General features: G+C 45.8%; 1 protein-coding gene across 4 annotated transcripts in view; it reads left to right on the forward strand.

Annotated features, from left to right (window-relative positions):
• The window catches only part of GATAD2B (GATA zinc finger domain containing 2B), a 71,604-nt gene that overhangs the window by 27,272 nt on the left and 22,008 nt on the right, over window positions 1-22,324 (forward strand). For 2 of the 4 annotated variants that reach the window (XM_089483569.1, XM_089483568.1), the window contains one exon: window positions 17,529-17,858. In XM_089483569.1, the coding sequence (XP_089339695.1) occupies window positions 17,530-17,858 (329 nt within the window). In that variant the 5' untranslated portion in view covers window position 17,529. Of the gene's footprint in view, window positions 1-143; window positions 376-6,751; window positions 7,190-17,528; window positions 17,859-22,324 lie in introns of those variants that run through there. The other 2 variants (XM_089483570.1, XM_089483571.1) reach the window with 2 other exon arrangements.

Consider the following 22,324-nt stretch of genomic DNA (forward strand, 5'->3'; position numbering starts at 1 on the left):
TTTTTAAAGCGATAATTCCATGTCCTGAGGTTACAAACCGGCTGCAACTGGTTTTATTTTTTTTTCCCCTCTCCCCTGCCCCCGCTAGGCATCATGGGTAAAAGTAAGCATCCCCCCCCCTTTTCTTTTGTTTAATATAACGGCACCACAGATGATTGGCAGGGACGTGCCCGTTCCACGACTGGGTTCCGGCAGGTCCCTGGAGGGGGATGGCACGCCGCGGCCGCCCATGTTCCACCGAGGGGGCTCCTGGTGAAAAAAGACCCTGGCTCTCCCCCCTGCCCTCCTGGCGTGCTCCCGGTCTGTCTTCCCCTCCATCTGTCTGTCTCTCCCCTCCTCTTGTCAAGGCGAGGAGGGAGGCAGAGCACGCTACCTGTGAGTATGCTTCGGGTCTCATTTTTGGAAAGGGCAAAAAAAATCTTCCCTCCTCCTCTTCTTCCTCCTCCTCCGTCGTCTTCTTCTTAAACAAAGGGCTCTTTAGGGATTAGCCGAGACCTTTTTTTGAAAAATAATAATGTTATTCTTCTTTTTACGACCATGAGCTTCTGAACGTCGTGGTTTTTATTATTTTATTTTTTAATTCCCCCCCCCCCCCCTTTTCCAAAAGCTCTCCGTGGAACCATTCATTAAAACCGTTTTATTTTGGCGGATGCCCGCTCCCTTCGCAGTGGATACCAGTCTGGATCTGCAGAGGAAGAAGGTTGGGGGGTGAGCATTTATTTTGGGGGAGGGAGAGAGAAGAAAGGTAGATGGTTTAGGGGAGATATGGCAAAGGCGTTCCATTGTCTCTCTGGCATGCTGGCGGTGCGATAGAATACCCCCAAACCTTTCTCTCTCTCTCTCTCTCTCTCTCTCTCTCTCTCTCTCTCTCTCTCTCTCTCTCTGCGCCCCCCCTTTTCCTCCTCCACCCCACACCCCCCTTCGTTTCATGTCAGCTACAACCCCAGTCTGTGAATGGAGGCGGCCAGCTGACGAAGGGAAGTGCTGGCACGGTGCCAGGGGCTGGAAGACGCACGTTTGCGCCTGTGTGAAGTCTACGCCGGAGCACAAAGCGGTGGCAGGGAGGAGGGGGACGATGGAGGCGGGCGTCGGAGGGAGGGGGAGGCCTTCCTTGCGGTCTAGGAAATCGCAGCCCTATTATATAAGGCAGCCTGCGTCACTCAGGCTTGATGGGAGGAGGACGACGGCGATGGTGGTGATGATGATGATGACGATGAGGGTGGCAGCGATGTGGAGGGATGGAGAGAAGAAAGATGTGACTGGTCTTTTAAACCTCCTTTGCCACCTCTTGCCTTTTATTTTATTTTATTTTATTCCAATTCTGTTACAGCGGTCAGTTATTGAGCGAATGCCAGTGGCTTTTCTTCCCCGTTGTCTGACTTCCTCCACCCACCCTTCTTTGAAACACACACACACATACACACACTGAGAAAGAAATCAAGAAATGCTCAGCTGCTTGAAAGCCATGTCTCTTGAGGAATGCCTCCGCCACCTTTCATGGCAGAGCCCCTTCCGTTTGACCCAGTAAATCCAGCGACGAGGCTTTAAAGCCATCCCCGCCTGGACAATTTCTGGACTCTGCAACGTTTCTCCTTCCCATCCCCTTCGCCCTGGACTGTTCTGCACATACCCTGAGTCGAAGTTTCTTTCATAATGCGTTTGGGTTCACTTGGACGATGCATTTGGGTGCCTGGCTTGTTTGGCTTTTATATGGGGCTTTTAGCTTGTGTTGTGGTTGTCCTCACGTTACCCTGCTGCAAGGGTTTCCCACTCTTTTCCATGTGATGATTTCTGTTTTCCCCTCTGTTACCTTCTTCGAAGACCTAAACTTGCGCATCTGCTGTGGCGGTTGGCTGCAGTTGCTGGGTGACATGGGAAGGGCACTTTGTACATGCTCAGCGAGCATCTTGCATTCCCACGGCTTTTTTGGCTAAGCTCTAGCAAGCCTTGAAGGATTTACAGTGAATTTAAGTTCTCTGGGAACAAAGACTCTGAGAGTGGGGTGTTTTGGGGGGAAGATCCATGCTGTGTCGGTGATGGAGGTGAAAATACAAACTTGTAGGAGTTCTTGCTTTTTCCAGGAGCCAGTCCATTGCTTCCAAGTTGTCCACTAAGCAGAGAATGAAGGCAGCATTGTTGTTATCTAGAAATTGGAAATTGTTGTTACCGGGGGCATAATTCAGCCGGTATAGTGAATAGCTTCCAACAGGCCCATCCATTATGACTTTATCTCATATTTTGTGGAGAGCATTCTTGTCCAGCTGATTTAAGCCAAAGGTCGATCGGTTGAGAATCCCATTGACCTCAGGGGCTCAAGGTGCGATGTTGCTGTTGTTGTGTGCCTTCATGTTGTTTCCCCCTTAAGGCGAAGCTATCATGGGGTTTTCTTGGCAAGATTTGTTCAGAGGAGGTTTGCCAATGCCTTCTCCTGAGGCTAAGAGAGTGTGACTTGCCCAAGTTCATCCATTGGGTTTCACGGCCAAGTTGGGAATGAAACCCTGGTCTCCAGAGTTGTAATCCAACATTCAAACCACTGTGCCATACTACCAACTGTTAAAGCTTCTGTATGTAATACATAATTGATATTACATACTGGATTTTTGTTGTGTGATTTTGCCATTGTCTTCTCACAGTGGCTTGTCAGGTGCTTCTGAAACATTGCATCTCATAGCAACTATTAAGCTATTCGGAGGAAGGTTTCTACTAAACTGGATGGTTCTATTCAGCATTCGCGACAAACGGAGTTTGGAAATGGTACTTTTTGGATTACATTTCCCTGAATCCCCAGCCATAATGGCCAACTCTTGTGTTGCTGTTATTCCTTTTGAAGTCAGCCTCAAACTATGCGTTTCCTCTGCTTTCTTTCTGTCTCTTTCATCCCTGCTTCTCTGGTCTATGCAGCCTTGGTTTTGTGTGCAGCAAAATGGGGAGTTAGAACTGGAAGAAATGGTTACAATGGGCCTATGTCACCTGAAATTACAAATGGGGAATGTCACTTTTGGAATTCCCTCTTCGGTTTTATGAGAGATGCCTGGCATATTGGGAGGAAACATCCTAACCCCATGCTGTTCTCTGCCTTCTGCCGCACCAGGAATTTTCCAAGATGTGATCCTTCTGTAGTTTGAAAAAGTATAGTCCATTCGGTGTCTTCGTACCCAGGTTTACATGGAGTACAATGAACAGGCAGAAACGGATTCTGTCGTTTTCAGATGGTAGGCAAAAAGCCGAAAGAAAAACTTTCCTTGGAGGCTGAAAAGTAACACTGCAAGGAGAGGACTGGATTCAAGCGTTTCTCTTTGAAATTCTCCCTTTCTGCTTGCAAGAGCGGGAGAGGTCATTTTGGCTTTAAATACAGAAACTTGTTTAATAAAGCAGCCCTCTCACTTTGAATTTACAGCCGGAAATGGTACCATTTTGGGATTCTTAGGACTTCTGCATAAACCCAGGCCAAAGAGTTATAGCGAAGGAGGAATGCACTCCCTCCATTCACTTTTTGGCTTCTCATTAGCCCTCTGTGCTGTCTATAAACTTACGGATCCCATAGATAATGAAGAGGGATCTTTTTCTCTTGACTGACCAACATCTGTAGAATAGGGAGATGGTGTTGTCCCAGAAAACCGGACCAGCAGGAAATTCATAGCAGGCAAAATTAAGCACTTGTCTATACCATGCCTAATTTGTTTAAGTTATGCACTGCCACATGATAGAAGAGGGTTGTGAAGTGGTAGAAGCACATGGAGCCAGTGTGGTGTAGTGGTTTTAGCGTTGGACTATGACTTTGGAGAGCATTGTTCAAATCCCCACTTGGCCCTGAAAACCCACTGGGTGCCCTTGGGCAATTCACACTCTCTCATCCTCGGAAGATCCTCATGGAGCATCCTCAGAGGAAGGCAATGGCCCTCTGAAGAAACTTGCCAAGAAATCCCTCTAATAGGGGAGCCATACATGGGAAAGGACTTGAAAACACAGAACGCATACATGCGCATCAGTGCAGGTAGAGCTCAGAAGATGCAGCAAAGGCCTATTGAATCCATCCTCCTATCCTGCTTGCCCATAGAGGCCAGTTAGCAGTCTCAAGCAGGAATTAAAGGCAGTAGCTTTCAAAGTTACTTTTAACAAGGAATTACTTGCCATTGTAGTCTAAGGCCCCTGAAGAATAGTTATGCAAAGGGATCTTGTAGCACCTTTGAGACTAAGTGAAAGAAAGAATCTAGTAGCATGAGCTTTGGTAGACCTAGGCTTCTGAGAGTAGGCTCAGGTCTACAAAAGCCCATGCTACCAGCTTCTTTCTTTCACTTAGTCTCAAAGGTGCTACATCAAGATCCCTTTGCAGACTGATGAATATTTAGCTACTGTCACAATTGCACTTTTTATAAAGTAGTTCTTTGCTTACCCTGTTTCCCAAATGTATCCTCAAAAGCATTACCAATTATTTTAGTTCCTTTTTAGAAAGTAACCTTTGAATGCTACTAGCCGGTGGTACAAGACACCCTCTTCATGTTCACCTTGCTGGAACTACCATACTCATAATAGGACACGAGGCAGCACTTGAACCATGTTATATTCCTCCTCCATCAGGAGGTTACATACACCCCTTAGCTGTGAAAGTCACAAAAGGAATGAAGTCATCCCTTGTTATGTGACAGCTACAATGCGACTTAGTTAAGAAACAGAAATTGGGCTCATACAGACAGGCCAAAATAAAGCTGCTTCGGGTCACTTTGGAGGTATGCTGTTTAAATGCTGAATGTGTCCTAAGAGGCCAGAAGCTGCACCAAAGCCATGCTCCAGACCTAAGGACTGGAGCGCAGCTTTGGCACAGCTTCTGGCCTTTTAAGATGCGTGAGTCATTTAAACAGCATACCTCCAAAGTGACCTGAAGCAGCTTTATTTTGGCCTGTCTGTGGGCCCATTGATATCAAGCAACTTTGTTATTGTGTGCCTTCAAGTCATTTCCAACTTATGAAGACCTAAGGCAAACCTATCATGGGGTTTTCTTGGCCAGATTTGTTCAGAGGAGGTTTACCATTGCCTTCCCCCTGAGGCTGAGAGAGTGTAACTCACCCCAGGTCACCCAGTGGGTTTCATGGCTGAGCGGGGAATCGAACCCTGGTCTCGAGTCCCTCAAACCACTACACCATGCTTGCTCTCAGTCAAACAACTAGTTGCTTGTAGCTAAATGCTTTTAAAGCATGCTTTTACATTTGTGCCTGTGGCTGCAGTTTGGTGGTAGGCGGCCTCTGAAAAACAGACCATCTATACAATTGTTGCTTCACCCTCAGTAAGCCTCTTCTCCTCCATCAGAATGTTGTCTAATCTCATTTTACAGTCAGGACATGGGTCATATGGCTCCCCCTCCCAAAGAAAACATAGAAAGAAGCCTCATACTAATCTGGGTTGCTGGTCCATCTGGCCAGGAATTTGTCTGCTCTGGTCAACAGGAGCTCTCCAGATTCTCAGACAGAAGAGGTCTTTTCCATCGCTCTTTCCCTGAACATTTTAGCGGCTGGTGGTGTTGTTTTTGTTGTTGTGTGTCTTCAAGTCGTTTCTTACTTACAGCATCCATAAGGCGAACCTATCGTGTGGTTTTCATGGCAAGACTTGTTCACTGGGTGCTTGCCATTGCCTTCCCCTGAGGCTGAGAGCATGTCACTTGCCCAAACTCACCCAGTGGGTTTCATGGCCAAACTGGTCTTCAGAGTCGTAGCCCAACGCTCAGAACCACTATTCCACACTGGCTTTCCTTCGCTGCTGATGCTGGGGACCAAGCCAGGCATTTTTTTTTACCTCCAAAGCCACCTGCCTCTGGTTGTTGTGTGCCTTTAAGTCGTTTCCGACTCATGGCAACCCTAAGGCTCAAGGTTTTCTTGGCAAGTTTTTTTTCAAAGGGAATTTTGTCTGCCTTCTGAGGCTGAGAGAGTGTGACTTGCCTAAGGTCACCCAGTGGGTTTACATGGCCAAATGGGAATTCAAACCCTGGTTCCATAGTCGTAGTCCAACCCTCAAACAACTACACGACACTGGCTCCATGTTCCTCTACCACTGGATAACCCCCCTCTGGCATGTGGCAGCAAATATCTTAGGCATTGCACAGGCAAGTGCTTTATTTTGCCTGCCATGAATCTCGTGCTGGTCCAGTTCTACAGTTTTGGGACTGTTGGGAGAAAAAGATTCTTCCTTATTATCTTTGCTGTCCATACGTTTATAGGCACTTACCTTGTGCTTCCTTAAGGCATCTTCCCCACACAACTAACTGCTTCTGAATGGTTTCTTGTAGGGAAGTTGCCCCAAGCTGCTGATCATTTTGGTTGTCATTTGGGCAGCTTTTCTTCAGGCCTGCAATCTCTTCTTCAACACCGGTCAACCTGAAAGTAGAGATAGATAAAGGCTTTGTTGTCTTACCTCCTGCCTGTTTCCCTAATGCCACCAGCGTAAGACTTTGTCCTTTCCCCCCATACCACTAGCTTCCCTTGTGGAGTTCTTGCAAGAGTTGCTGAAATAAAGTGCGTAAAATGGCTTGAACTCTCTTCAAATCCTCCCCCCTTTCCCCACCGCTTTCACATGTTACTACTATTGCTCCCTGCAGCCTCAACCAGAGCCGAAAACTTTCTCAATTGCTTTGAAGTGGCGTTGGCTGCCGTCTCTCTTGGAGCGAAATAGCTGAACTTCCTATGCTCTCGCCTGCAACTGAGTGCAGCTCTATTTATATCACAGTAGGCCTAAGCATTCTCTTCCCGTGCTCCATTCATTTTGCTTCCTCGACTCGTAGACCTCCTCCAGGCCCCCACCCTCCATGCTGCGTTGCAAAAAAGATCCCCCACCTCCTTTTTAATGCTGAGCTCTGTTAGGATGTTGGCGACCCTTTTATTTCTGGAGACCTTTCCCTTTCCCTTGGATCCGTTGCCTCTGACTAGCCAGAAGGGCGAAGGCACAGAAAGAGAGGGGGCAAAGCAGCCGCCGCAGTGTTGTTTCCACTGCGTTTGCGCTGAAAGGGGCTGATAGGGATCCTGCTTCGGTAGCTGCTTCCGTCTTCCTTCGAAAAGAAGTGTCTGGATGGAACCGTTCTTGGTCACCGCTTTCTGATAATCCTGGTGCAGCCCCATTCAGAGGAACTTTGCTAGAAATCCTCTTTTCTCCTGCGACGGATCATCACAGCGGAAGGCAGATGGCGGGCATCTCGGTTGCATCTGTAAGGCGAGCCTCTTTTGCTATTGACTCTAAGCATAAAATCCTCTTCCCCCTCCCCGAAATCCTCAAATGTAAGATGCAGTTGTGGCATGGTGCATAGCTTTGCGAGCGAGCGAGTGAGCTGCACGCGGAAAGAGAATGTGAGATAATGTGCGGACAACCGTAGGGTCAGAAGGAAGCATCAGGGGTTAAGGTGCCTGTCTTGTGGGCCCGGAGGGAGGATAGGATTGGCTTGATCTGTTCCTTCTTTCCCTCCCTTAAACCCCAAACCTCTGCTTGCCTAGCTGCCAAGCCCCCATTTCCTTTTTAGGCGGTGGACCTTTTTATAGCATTGTATGGAAATGGTTTGTCTTGGGAGACAGCCATTTTGTGCGTTCTGCCTTGAAATGTTATCTTTTACGGCAGCGACGTCACTTTGCTTTTAGTGCCGGCTGGAGAAGTCAGAGGCGGAGCAGCTGACAGCGGGTGGCTGGCTGGCTGGAGGCTTCAAGCTGGTCCTGCCATCTCTCTCCAAGGATGGGCCCTGGGGCAAAGGGGGAGGAATTGCACTGCCCAGCCGAACTTGCTCACTCTCTTGCACCTGGCCTTTCCCCTTTTCCTTCCACCTAATGTCAGCTAGGTATATTTTTGGAATTCAGATAATGCCAGGGCTTGTTATAGGTAGACGTAAAGTCAAGCATGATGGACACATTTGCAAAGTGAAACCTTTTATCAGCTAATAGCCAGCATAGTTAGAGGGAACCTTCATGTACAGGGGTTCACCACCACCCCAAACCAGTCTGTGAGGAAAGTCGGAAGGGGAAAGACCTCACCTCCATGTCCTGTTCCACAGCTTTCCAGAGGAACCTTCCAGGCTACTCTTGATAACAAGATGCAGCACTGGATCAAGTATGGGCAGCTTCCAAGAACTGGAGGCTGAAAAATGTGCCAGTGTGTCACATATTGCCTACTCACACCTTGGTCCAGTTCAGCAGGCCTCTTCTTCTGTTATATTACCAGTAGCAATAGCTGGGAATGAAGGTTGCTGTGTTTAAGAGCCTCTAAATGTCATTTGCCAGGAGGGGAAGGGGCAAAGGAGTGGGTGCTGTCTTGTGAAAGCATTTCCTTGGATACTCTGCGGAACGATCTTAAGAGTTGTTGTTGTTGTTGTGAACATGGAGGGACATTCTGATGTGTTTTCATACAGAACCCAGCTGTCGAACAATGTTGCCACTGGCTTATATGGGGGGGGGGGGGGGGGGCTGACAAAGAGTTTATAAACTTGTGGAGCAAGTGAAGTTTGTTATTGGCTAGGTTGCAGATAGGTCTCGATTTACATTGGGTTGGTGTTCCTAAACTCACTCTATAAATTGACAGAAGTCAAAGATATAGCCATGTTAGTCTGTAGAATCAGTACGTACAGAGATCCTGTAGCACCTTTGAGACTCACTGAAAGACGTTTCTTTCTTTCAATTGGTTTCAAAGGTGCTACAAGATTTCTCTATGTATAAATTGGGGGAGAGTGACAAAAATACAGTGGTACCCCGGGATACGAATTGATCGCGTTACGAAATTTCCGGGGTACGAAAAAGTTAGATTGGAAAAAACTGTTCCGGGTAACGAAAGATTTTTCGGGTTATGAAATTCATTTCGGCGCGAAATTTAAATGCGAAGCGCGGCTAGCGGCTTTCCAGCGCTAACGGAAAGCCTTTTCGGGTTGCGAAATGTATCGGGTTACGAACGGCGCCGCGGAACGAATTAATTTCGTAACCCGAGGTAGCACTGTATTAAGAAACAGTTCTTCAAGGAATCATTGGGAGACCAGCAGGAATGCATTACTACAGAACTGACATCGGCAATTGTACTCAGCCTGCCACAGGGTTTTAAATAGGTTCAGAGAATAAAAAGCCAGAATATTTTTTTTCCAGGCTAGAATAACCCCTTCTTTCCAGATTGTTAGATGTCAGTAGCTCATCCCTAATCTGAGCAAGCAGAGAAAACTCTATTCAGCCCCACCAAAACGCCAGGATTCCAGTTTCTTCATCCCCCTCCTAAGCAGAGAAAGCTTAGCCCTTCCTGCAAACCGTGTCAAGATTTGAGTTTCTTCTTTCATGCTCCTTTTTTCTAAGCAGGCAAAGGAGACCCCTTCTTTCCAGCAAGGCCAAAATTGCAGTTATTGTCCCCATTCATACCCCCCCCCCCCCCCAACCTAGCCAGGTAAAAGAAATCCCTTGTGGATAACAAAATCCGTGGATGCTCAAGTCCCATTAAATCCAAGGGCAGAACAAAACGATGTCCCATATGTAAAATGGAAAATCAAGGTTTGCTATTTGGGATTTATACTTTTTTGGAATACTTTCAAGCCGTGGATGCTTGAATCTGTGGATAAAAAAAAATCTGTGGATAAGGAGGGCCAACTGTGGTGGTTTTAATCAGGTTTGATAAAGTTGTTAGTGTGGAAATGAGTCAGGCCTTTTTGCTTTTGCAACCTGCATGGGAATGCAGGCTAGCTTTAAACAAAATCTGCATGCTGTGATGTTGGTTGGCATATTTATAAGACCAATTGATTCCCCATGTTCTGTGGCAGTCTACCATGGGCAGCAGTTTGCTAAAGGCCAGTGGTATGGAAAGTCTTGCTGTCTTTGTGGTCATTATTGAGCTTCAAGATATAGCCGTGTTAGTCTGTAGAGTCAGTATGTAGAGAGGTCTTGTAGTACCTTTGAGATTAACTAACGAAAGAAGTTGGCAGCATGAGCTTCCCTAGACTTAAGTCTGTTCTTCCTGGGGATAGTTGATGGCAATGCCAGGCATACAGGTCTGAAAGAAAGACCATTGCCTGTGTCTCAAGAGTAGTACCAGAAGAAGAGGGCCTTCCTCTGTTGGCATTCAAGTTAGAGGAAGAAGGTTACAGAGATCTTTGCCTGCATCTTGGCTTATGAGGAAGAAGGAACTGCCACGCAAAAGCGGAAATTTGGGACTAGGCTGAGAGTGGGGCTCCCAGAAAGTAATCTTGAGTTGGCTGAAGTGAGACCTGGATCCCTACTTCCTACACCATCCTTATTCCTTGTTTGCTTAATTTCATTTCAGTGTTTACCATGCTTGAACCGAAGCTCAGTTAAGATACCTCCTGCTGCCATTTGAGTGGAGAGTTCATTCCCTTGAACGTGTGTAAAACACTCAGCACCCAGCACAGAAGAACAAACTGACTTAGGTGAGGTTGGAAAGGAGTTAAATTCACAGAGGAGAGCTCTCCCAGTGGCTAAAGTTAGACGGGAGCAAAGCTTTGCCCCTGCAGATGTTTTGAATTACAGTACTCACTGTCCCTTACCACTGGTGACGTTGGCTGGGGCTGCTGGAAGTTGAAGTCTAACAACATCTGGAAGGCAGATGTTCTCCATCTCTGGGCAAAGGCGAGCTTGCTGGAAGCTACTTGTCCAGACCTCCTTGTGGAGGAGCAGTTTACCTTGAACAGGAAAGCCAGGGAGATCGTAATGGCCATTGCTTTCGTGCCATACCTCTCAACTCCTAGATGTGTTGGGAGGGCATGGGGCCTGTCAGGATGCTAGGCTAGACAGACCTTTTGGTTAGACCTGGGAAGGCAGCTCCTATGCACTTCTGCTGAAGGGCTAATGGAAAGGGCAAGGAGGAGTGTTTTTAGGGTGTTAGCAGGGAACTGGACTAGATAAGTAATATGCCAAAGCCCTTTGGGTCAGACAAGGGCCAGCATCTTCCATGTCAGCTGCATGGCCTCTCCTTGTTCCCAGAAGCTTTGCATGTTGCATGACTTATTTGTACTGATAAATCCGACTGATTTGATTTCCCCGATCGCTGCAATTCCTGTTCTGTGTCGTAGGAGATAGCTTTCCCTTGGGGTTTTGAATATTCTCATTTCTCCTCATCTTCATTTTGTGTGTCCTCTCCCTGTCTCTTCCTTCCTTCCACACCACATCTCCCTCCTTTCTTGAAGCCTGTGTGATGTTGTCATTTCTGCTGTTGTTACTGCTACACACTTCCACAGCTCTTAGTAGGGCACTTATTTGGGGTCAGGAAAGTCCACTGCCATGAATGTTAGAAGGACTTTCTTAACAGTAAGAGCAATTGAGCAATGGGACCAGTTTCCTAGAGAGGCGGTGACGTCTTCTGCTCTTGATGTCTTCAGAAAGAGGCTGGACAGCTACTTGGCTTGAGATGCTTTAGTTGGTTGGACTTGACCTATGGGATCTCATCCAGTGTGATTCTCCTGAAGGAAATACTGTATACACTCATGTATAAGTCTAGGACTTTTAGTCAAAAAATGGACCAGAAAAACCTGAGTCGACTTATCCATGGGTCAGTGTAAGTGATGTACCTTAACTCTGGAGCCATTCCCTTTGTGAAAGACAAGAGCGTATACTGCTCTGGAAGTACCAGCCCTTTAAGGTGAGCAAAAAAAGTTAGTCTTGCTGGAATTTTGCAAACTCTTTGGCATTATTTTCCTTTAGATCATTTCTTACATGCCCCTAAGTTTTACCCTTGACTTATCCATGGGTCGTATCAAAATCCATAATTTTGGCCCCCAAATCTGCCCTCGACTTGTACATGAGCTCGACTTATAGTCGAGTATATACGGTAGGTGCTTTTAAAAATCCCAAATGTGATTCAGCCAAAATCGGTGACTATACTTACATCCCACCTTTCATCCGGTGAGCTCAGGATACCCTACAGGTTTGCCCTCTCTCCTTGTCTTTAATCCTCACAATAACCCTGGCAGGTTGGCCATGTTGAGAGAGATGAACAGCCCTTAGATCACCAGCTCAGACCTTAAGCCTAGATCTCCCAAGTCCCAGCCCAACCTGCTTGACTCTCAACCTTGTAAAGGTTCTCTTGAGTTAGAAAATTGGAGGCCAGGGCCAGTTTCCACGGAATTGACGCTGGCTGAGTAATCCCAAAGCCAGGGAGGGCAGTTGAGGGCAACATTTGGCTCGGGCTCACTCAAGTGGCTCTGGTATACGTTCACTTTTGATTCATTGCGGCCGCGTAATGAGCGGGGCCGGGTGAGCTGGGCAGAGGTCTGAGTCAAGAAGAGCTGCCTGTAGTCCGTGAGAAGAGACCGGGTTAAGTTGGGTCGTGCCGAGTGAGGACTGGAACAAAGAAAGTCTTGTGCCAAGGGCAGCTGGGTCAGTACTGAAGCAGAGAGGTCTGGCATAAGGGTTCCCAGGAAAGGAGTGTTGATCCATTGGTTAAAGGGGAGACAGTTAATGGCAGAACTCTTTCATGGCCTGGCACCCCTGGTTCCTGAGACGCACATACCAAACGCATACATACTTTGCACATCTCCCCATAAGCATGTCTCAACCTGCCCAGCTGCCTTACTTTTGGCTCTGGTTTTGCTCTCCAAAATGCTTTCCCAGCCAAACCTGCTCCAGAGAAGGAGGAGGCTCTCCCCGCAGGGCTCCCATAAAAGAAGTTGTCGCAAGAATGAATGTGAATGTGTGATTTATTATTACTATTTTATTAACTTTTTTTTTAACACAAGCAATCCAATTCACGGTCAGAGTAATATTGGTTCAGAAAATGAAAACACAAAATGAAAAGAGCAAGTGGGGAAACATATAACCATTATACACTTGTCCCTCCGTACTCTCTAGGGTTAGGGGCACAAGACCCCCGTGAATATGGAAAAACGCAAATAACAAAAACACAATGTTTGTACCTGAGAAGACACATGCCTAGGAATCTCTAGGTCCTCCAAGGCAACTCTGTGATCAATTTCTGACAGACACTGACCATAGAACTGCAGTGGAGGAGCTACAAAGGCCTAATAGAGTATTCTCTCTAGGAATCTCTAAGTCTTTCAGTGCAACGTTTAATTAAAGTTGACTATAGAGTTGCACTGGAGGACCTAGATATTCCTAGAGAGAACATATTCATCAAATCTGTAAATAATCAAAGCTGCAAAATGGAGGGATTAGTGTACACCAGGACTTAAATTTAGCAAGTACCTTGCCTTTATCATACCAAAGACAACCATGCCAACCAAATCTTGAATTGCAGCCTTCATGTTCCAAGAGTCTTGCATCTCTATAAGCAATATCCATTCCTTCAGCCCTACAAAACAACAGGCCCGGTAGTACAACTTGACACTAGGCGCACCCAAGCTGCTCCTTTCCTCAGTATCAAACAGTGTTTTAAATTTTATTGTGGGTTTCTTTGCCTGCCAGACAAATCGAGAAATCTCTTTCTGCCGTCGCTCGAAGGGTATTTCCATTTCTTATAATGGGGATCGTTTTGAAAGAGAAATAAAAGCCTTGGCAAAATGTTTGCTTTTATTACCGCAGTTCTACCCAAGTGCATGATTTGTTCAGCCAGCCAGCTAGCAGTCCAGAATATTTGCACCTTTCTTTCTTTTGTCCACAGAGGCATTCTTAGGATATATGGTTCTTATTCAGCTATCTCAGGTGTACTCTGAACATTCTCCATGAGCATTCGAGTGATGCTCAAGACACCGTCCTTGTTTATCTATGGAAAGGATGAGAAACCTTGAGCCCTGGAGCCAAATCTGGTCCTCCTAGCATCCCCATTCAGCCCTGTGGGAAACCTCCTTTCCCATGGCATGTTTCTTTTTCTGTTCAGGACCAGATACTGTCAGAAAGTGATTAAACAAAGTTTTTCACAGAGAATTGAGATCTGCTGGAGATGCCTTCCTCAGTGTCCCATAGGAGACAATACATTGTAGGACGACCCAAGAGAGGACCTTCTCTGCTGTGGCACCACAGATGGGGAATGTCCTTCCGGCACCAACTCAAAAGATGTCTTTTTACGAAAACCTTTGGGACCTAATTGATTTAGTCCAGTTTGAATGGATGCTGTGATACAAGAACCATCATTGTATCAGGTTGTTTTAACTGGTTTTCAATTGTATGGTTTAAAGTCATCACTAATTTAAAATATTTTCAGCCTTTTCAATCGTTTGTTGTCTTTAAGCGGATATTATTGCACGCTGCCCCGTGATCTTTCAATATTGTAATAAATAAATAGATAAGTTGGGGCCAATGTGACGTCCTTTCAGACTGCAGAAATAATCCAACTTGAGACCATTTTAACTGCCCTGGATCAATGTTAGGGAATTTTGGGAACTGGAGTTTTGTGAGCCTTCTCTGTTCGAGAGCTCTGGTGCTACAACAAACTACAGTTCCCAAAATCCCCTAACACTGAGCCAGGGCAGTTAAAGTGGTCTCAAGCTAGATTATTTCTGCAGTCTGTTTAGGCCCTTGGTTGCGCTGGTCTTAACCTTTTGCTTATAGTCCCAAGCCACCACTTGGAGTGTTGCTCCAAGTGCTTCTCTACAGTTAGAATCATAGAGTTAGAAGAGACCCCAAGGGCCATCCAATCCAACCCCATTCTGCCATGCAGGAACTCTCAATCAAAGCATCCCTGACAGATGGCCATCCAGCCTCTGTTTAAAGACCTCCAAAGAAGGAGACCCCACCACACTCCCAGGCAGCATACTCCACTGTTGAACAGCTCTTGCCATCAGGATATTCTTCCTAATGTTTAGGTAGAATCTCTTTTCCTGTAGTTTGAATCCATTGCTCTGGGCCCTTTTCTCTGGAGCAGCAGAAAACAAGCTTGCTCCATCCTCAACATGCCCAGGCTAAACATACCCAGCTCCCAGAGATGCTCTGCATAGTGTATGATTTCATATGAATGTGGCTCTCAAGCTGAAAGAGCTTCCTCATCCTTCTAAGTTTCTTGTATCTGCTATAAGCTTCTTTTGCTGCTCTATGGCCATGTTGTGAGGGACTCCTGTTAGTGCTATGAACAGAGAGACTAGATGGTCAAGATCAGCAGTTTCCAACCTGTGCTCCAAAGCGCCCTTAGGGCTCCGCATGCACTTCCCAAGTGCTCCATGGCCACTCCAAGAAAATGAAAGAAATGTTTAATCTTTAATGAAAGAATAACCTTGTTGTCCGCTGGGGTTTGGTTCTCGGATGCCCTGTGGATAACAAAATCCGTGGATGTTGAAGTCCCATGAAATATAAGGGCAGAGCAAAATGGTGCCCCTTATATAAAATGGAAAATCAAGGTTTGCTATTTGGAATTTATACTTTTTTATACTTTTTTGGAATATTTTCAAGCTGTGGATACTTGAATCCATGGATAAAAGAAATCCATGGATAAAAGAAATCCATGGATAAGGATGGCCAACTGGACTCCTAAACCCCATTAACTTGTAAGACATAAAGTAGGCCTCTTAGGGGCTCCGCTATAGAAATAAGGGCTCCGCGAGTCAAAAGGGTTGGGAACCCCTGTTGAAGTTGGATTCATCAAGATGGAGGCCTGGGACAGTTACTGATGATTTGACTGGCGCAATGCATCGAGCCATTCCCCTCCCTTCTGTCGCTTCTTCTTGGAAGTCATAGTGGTTCTGGATTGTCGGTAGCAGTAGTAGCAACAGCAAATAGAAGTCTTGCTTTGTGTATGTGTTTGTGTCATAGTGTGTATTAAGGGTGATAAAAGTCCTTTCACCAACCCAGGTGATGTTCTTGTTTTGTACCCATTCCTTGCAAGCAGAAACTAAGTATTAAAAGAAAGCCATCATTTTTTAGACCTTAAACGTATAGAAAATTACTCTCTGCAAAACTGGAGCGGGGTCTTTTTTGAAGTAGCCCCAGAGCTGCAGGACACCTTTCCCTGTTGTTTGTGGTTTCTCAAACTGGAGTTGTTATGCCCAGATGTATTAAGCAAGCTTTTTTTGGGGGGAAGCAAAGTTCTTAGTGCTGTTTTGATTTGGTTTTCATCAGCTACTCAATACTTCTTAGAATGTCGTTTAAAATTAAATGGCTCTTTTCTTTCTAAAAGGTATTTTAGTTTAGTTTACTTTCTATGGCCCTCATCCTACGCATCCCTTCCCTCCAAAAAAATAGTTTGTTTTCAGTGTTGGAGTTTGCTTTGGGGCTTTTGGAGGGAGTTGTTCATTAGAATTTTATCTGCTAAGCTTGCAAATAAGCAATTGAGCAATTTACTGTCGACCAAGGGAAATCTTTGCTGTATTAAAACACACGATATACATTACCTTCGCTAATGACTGATTAGCATCAAGGGCAAAAATAAAACAGGTCATGAAGAGCAAGCGTGTAGTTTTATTTATTTATTTATTTATCTATCTATCTATTTATTTATTTATTAAAATATTCCTCCAAATAGATCGCAGGCTGGCTTGCATGTTAAAAGTATAACAGACAGCTTAAAAGAATAAGAACAATTTTTTAAAAATCTAAAAACCTATTAAACATAATTAATGAGTAATATACTGCTTTTCTTCCATAGGGGACCCAAAGGAGCTTACACCATGCATTAAAATGATAAAGCTAAAACAGTCTGAGAGTGGTGTTGATTGTTGGACTCCGACTCTGGAGACCAGGGTTCGATTCCCAGCTCAGCCATGGAAACCCTCTGAGTGACCTTAGGCAAGTCACACTCTCTCAGCCTCTGGGGAAGGCAGTGGCCAAACTCCTCTGAACAAATCTTGGCAAGAAAACCCCATGATATGTTTACCTTAGGCTTGCCATAAGTCAGAAACAACTTAGAGGCACACAACAACAACCGTAAAACAGTCTGAAGTGCTGGAGGCAACCATTCACTTTTTGTTCCAGTAACTTCTTGGTGCAGTCAAAAGGTTACTGTGTTCTCTGCCCTTTGCAGAGAATGAGATACTCCTGGGTGAACTAGAACCATTTCATTTAAGGCAGTGGTTGGCGAGTACAGGGCACAAAGATAAATAGCCTTTCCACTGTTATACACAACAGCTGGAATTGAGAGATACAGTGCTACAGACTTTGGATGCTCCATTTAACTGTCTTGATCCATGGTCGCCTTCCCCATCTTGTAAATTCATCTAGGTAGGACAAGGCTAGGAAGGTGCATTGGAGCCCAAAACCTTCCGCAGGCCACATTCTCACAGTGAGCCCAAATATCTCCATTTTCCTCAACTGTCCATCTCAAACTGGTGACAAGAAGTAAAAGATATTTGAGGATAGTACAGAGTTCTGGGGTACTTATGGGGGTGGGACATTTTCACATTTTCATGTATTGGGGAAGCTTTCTTTATGGCTTGGAGGCAAACATCAATTGAAAATGACACTTTTATTAAAAATAAAGGTGTTCAGTGATATTTGGGTGACTAATGGGACTTCAGGTGCCGCAGAAGTGGGGGCCAGGCGCTGCATGGTCAACAGGCCACAGTTTGCCCAACCCTGACCTAGGAAATGTGCAGCACATGAGATGACACCTCTATCAGATTTGTGACAATTCCTCTGCTCTTCCCGAGCCCACTCTCACCCATCTCTCTCTCTCTCTCTGGTCTTCCTCCCATGACGCAGGATGGATCGCATGACAGAGGACGCCCTGCGCCTGAACCTCTTGAAACGGAGCCTGGACCAAGCCGACGAGCGGGATGACGTCCTCGCCAAGAGGCTGAAGATGGAGGGCCACGAAGCCATGGAGCGTCTGAAGATGCTGGCGTTGCTCAAGAGGAAGGACCTGGCGGGTATCGAGGTGCCCCATGAGCTGCCGGTCAAGCAGGATGGCCTGAAAGTCTACGAGGAGAAGCTCAACGGGAACCTGCGGCCCCACGCAGACAGCCGGTCCTCAGGGAGGCCGGGGAAGGAGAACATCAACGACGAGCCGGTGGACATGAGTGCAAAGAGAAGGTAAGGGGAAGGCCCTTGTGGTCTCTTCCAGCTCTATGATTCTGTTATTCCTTTTCAAAATGCCAACAGGAAGTGACACAATGTCATTTCCAGTTCCCAGTTTGAGAGGAGCTTCAGAAGAAAATGAAGTGGGAGGTGATCCAAGGAAAGATCGAGGGAATTGGCCTCTGCACTCCACACAGTCTCCCATTTCTGATTTAAAGGATTGTCTATTCATTATTATAAACCCTGTTTATAGGCTTGCGACTTATGTGATATGTGCAGTTTTCATATAGCTCCGTTTGCGTTTGTATACATCTGTGTTTTGAAACTATTGGATTGGGACGGTGCCTTCTACATGTTTAATATACACTCATCCCACCACATTTGCAGATTTGATTGTTCACGGATTTTATTAATATGTTCTCTCTAGGAATATAGGTCCTCCAGCGCAACTCTATTTTATGGGGTGGCCTTGTTCACTGTTTCTCAGGGGACAGGAGCAGAAAAGTGGGTAGAAATGGCAGGGGGAAAGAAATGGTGAGCAAGGTGTATTTGCCCCACGTCATCCCAAGAAATTGTGTTTACAGTCCCTTGTCCTCTAGTGCATAGGGACCTCATAACTTATGTTCACACCCTATGTTGACGGGGGGGGGGGGGGGAGTGGACAAAAAGAGATGCCAGAAAACCCAAGACTTGACGTGGGCTCCATCTTGAGCTGTGAAATCTTGACTCAGCCATGCAGTCATGAGTGGCAGGGAGACAAGATGCCAGCCGTGGGCGGAAGAAGAGATGCCTGCAAGGCAGCAGTGCCTTAGATGCCACACTCTGTTCGCCTGGTGCGTGGCACGGGCTGCCTGCCTACCATCTGCCCCACCGCCTCTGCTAGCTGGTCATATCTATTCCCTTTGCGCTCCAACAGAAGGATCTTGGCATTGTGGTATGCTGGTGAAGGAGTGGTTCGCATTGATGAAGCACCATGATGGACTGCTTTTTAGAAGCACGGAAGTGGTGTGCTGGAGTGGCAGAGAGGAAGGGGCCTATTTCAGGTGGCAAAGTAAAATCTGAGGCCTTCACGTTATACAATTATAGCACTGAACCCACTTCAGATGTCACAGCTTCCTCCTATGAAATCCTGGTTGTGAATTCTAAATTATTGTTGTTATTATGGTAGTTGTGTTCAAGTCAAACCCTGAGGTTTTCTTGGCAGGATTTTTTCAGTGGGGGTTTGCCATTGCCTTCCTCTAAGGCTGACCAGAATGTAACTTGCCCAAGATCACCCAGAGGGTTTTTATGGCTGAGAGAGGATTCGAACCCTGGTCTCTGGAGTTGTAATCCAACACCCAAACCACTACACCACATTGGCTGTCTGAATTCTAAACGTGTGTATGTGGCTTCATGCTGACTTTAGTTTTGCCTGTTCCTTCCTCTGAAAGACAGCCTACAGCACCCTGGTATTCATTGGCAGTCTCCCATCTAAGTACTTACCAGAAATGATCCTGCTTAGCTTTCAAAATCAAATGGACTCTGGTCCTTTTAGCAAATCCCAGGTTTCCATAGGAAGTTGCCATGGCAGTTAAAGTAGACTCAACGTGCTATAATTGTATTGTGTGGAAGGTCCCCTAGATAGTTTATGGAGACCATCCAGAACGGTGGAACTTCCTCCACATTGTATTTAATATTAACCTATCAGGATGGAGGCAGATTCCCTTGGGGATAATCTATTAGACATTGTTGGCTATTATAGGCAGGGTTTGAGCCAGTGGTGTGCGGATGCAGAACCAGAAAATGATAGGGCCCACCCCTTCTTCCTCTTTTTCTGCTACCACTTTTAAGCTGTCCCTTCTTCTCCTTTCTCTCTTTCCCTTTCTTCCTATCTTCCACCTAGGAGAGGGGCAAAATGCTCTCATCAAGGGCCCAAATGTTTAATTAATTAATTAATTAATTAAAATATTGACATCCCATCCTGTATCTCTCTGGGCATCATACCATAAAATCAGTTCAGAACCATTTAAAGCAGAATCATTTTAAGACACTAAACACATGTTTAAACCATTTAACACGTAAGACCATTCAAGCCAGACAAAACAGCTTAAAGCAGTGTCAACCATAAACACATGTGCAGATTGGATAAAATCACTTAGGACCCAAAGACGATAATGAAAAGCTACGTTTTGATGTGGTAATGGAATGGGACCAGCATTGGCGCCAGTCGGGCCTCTAATGGGAGGGTATTCCGTAACCAGATAAATCAGGCATGCACTGCCCACCATGCAAGAACCTAACCAAGGCTTTTGAAGTTAGGCCAAGATTGGACAATCCTGCTTCGAGTTTTGGAAAGTTCCTTCTACGGGGAGCAACCTAAGGATTCTGGGGTAAATTGAAAGGCTTTTTTATCAATGGAGTTACTTTCAATATGACACCACCACTAACACTTCCTCCTCCTCCTTTGAGCATTGCAAACCTTCCCTTCTGCCCACTCTCAGAGTAACAGGAGCTATATGCAGCAGGTAAAGCTGGTAACTCAACCACCCAGCATTATCTCTTACCTCCACCATCCAACAAGCGGACGGGTTCCTTGCTCTGCTCCTTCCTTTGACCATAGATCTTTCTGTGGGATTTTTTTCCAAACTCCCACAGCAAAATCGATGGTCAAGCAAAGGAGTGGAGCAAGAAACCCATCCACTTCTTTCCCACTGTTCCTCTTGGTCCTGCCTGTGTAAACCATCTGTGTAAATCATACAGGGAAAAGAGATCCCACCTCAACATTAGGAGGAACTTCCTGACAGTAAGGGCTGTTTGACAGTGGAATACACTCCCTTGGAGTGTGATGGAGTCTCCTTCTTTGGAGGTTTTTAAATAGAGGCTGGATGGCTATCTGTCGGGTATGCTTTGACTGAGAGTTCCTGCATGGCAGGGGTTTGGATTGGATGGCCCTTGTGGTCTCTTCCAACTCTATGATTCTATGATTCTATCTCCAGAAACCTGTCATTCTCACATGCCCTGTGCAGGAAGCCTACACATGCTATTCTTTGTAGCCTCTCTGGATGTCTTTTCATCACACAGTTGTAAGCTCCGGCGCACCTCTCCATAATAAGTGTCTAATGCAGAACTAGTTGGGTACGTTGGAAATCCCCAGTTCTTACATTGGTTACTTTCTTCTCCCCTCAAACCATTAGTTTTCACAGTGGTAGTGTCAAGTTTGGAAAGACACGCATATCTTCTGGATATAAAAAGTCTGGGCATTCTGTAGATTGCAGCTGTTCCGAATGGGTTCCATGGAATCTAGCCTCTTTGGAACCCTGAATTCACTGGAGACTCAGTTTTGTGTTGGTTCTCTAAAAGAAGCAAACGCCTAGTACTTTGGGTAGCGGTGGAAAACATGCACATGTGCAAAACAGAAGAGTTAAACATTTTTGGTGCCGAGAGGTATATGCGTTTCCATGCACAGACCCACCTTTCCTACCGTGCTTCATTCCCAATGCTCTTGCTCCCACTCCACATCTGTTCTTTGGAGCATTACCCCACTCCCCCAAAGCCTTCCACTTACAGAAGCAGTCTTGCACCCAAGTTGAATTATCTCTATTACATACAAATAGGGACTCTCCATCTTTGACTTAAAATTGATGTGCCGGTGGAAAGCATTTCCGCACCCAACCCAGTGGTTGTTGGGGGCATTTGCCAACTATATATATATGCGCATGCCCCTGCTGAGCCTCCCTTTGTCTGGGTGTGATGTCACAATGGTGGACAACAGCAATTGGTTACCGCTCCGTTACATCACCCGTCTCCGAGTGATGGGAAGTGGCGGCCGTTTTGGGGACCCAGTGATTGACTTCTCGGTCGCGTTGAGTCCAGTCTCTGCTTCAGCTCCCCCACGTCAAGAGAGAATCTTTCCAAAGTTAGCAGTGAGCATGGAGTTCAGGTATTTCGTCTGCCTTGTCATTTTAAAGAACCTTATAGGGTTTTTCTTTTCTAAAGGGACTTTTTCCCCTTGTAGCCCCTCTAATTTAAATGTCCATCACGTGGCTAAACCGGGCCGCTTGTGAATGTTTTCCTTAGGGGCAACCTTCCCTTTTCTTCTCCCCTGTTTAGTTGAGAACCTGGATTCCTTAATAAGGGGCAGAAATATCTGAGAGGTCTTGATGGTTTGTCTGCTTGAGCTTTATTTCTAGGCCTCCAAGCTTGAACATATTAATTGGCTCCAACTAGGTGTTAATTGAGGTTTCGAACCTGACCCTTTGTTAATTAATTGAATGCGGTTAATAACAAGAAAAGAACCCAGAATTCATGGCTTTTGAGTGGCTTCCTTCTTGTACTATATTGTACAATGGTGCAGAATCTTAGAATGTAAAAGGGACCTTGTTCTGCTTTGTATTCTAAACCGGCTGTGAATTCACCTTTCCAGGTGAACACTATGTGACTTGCCAACCGCCAATATTAGTTGACCGCTCTGCTTGGGTGAGCAGTTTTGGCTTGAAAGAAAG

This window comes from Sceloporus occidentalis, unplaced genomic scaffold, assembly GCF_023333645.1.
Source record: "Sceloporus occidentalis isolate IW3139 unplaced genomic scaffold, rSceOcc1.0.p SCAF_20, whole genome shotgun sequence".
In the NCBI taxonomy this organism is placed as follows: domain Eukaryota; kingdom Metazoa; phylum Chordata; class Lepidosauria; order Squamata; family Phrynosomatidae; genus Sceloporus; species Sceloporus occidentalis.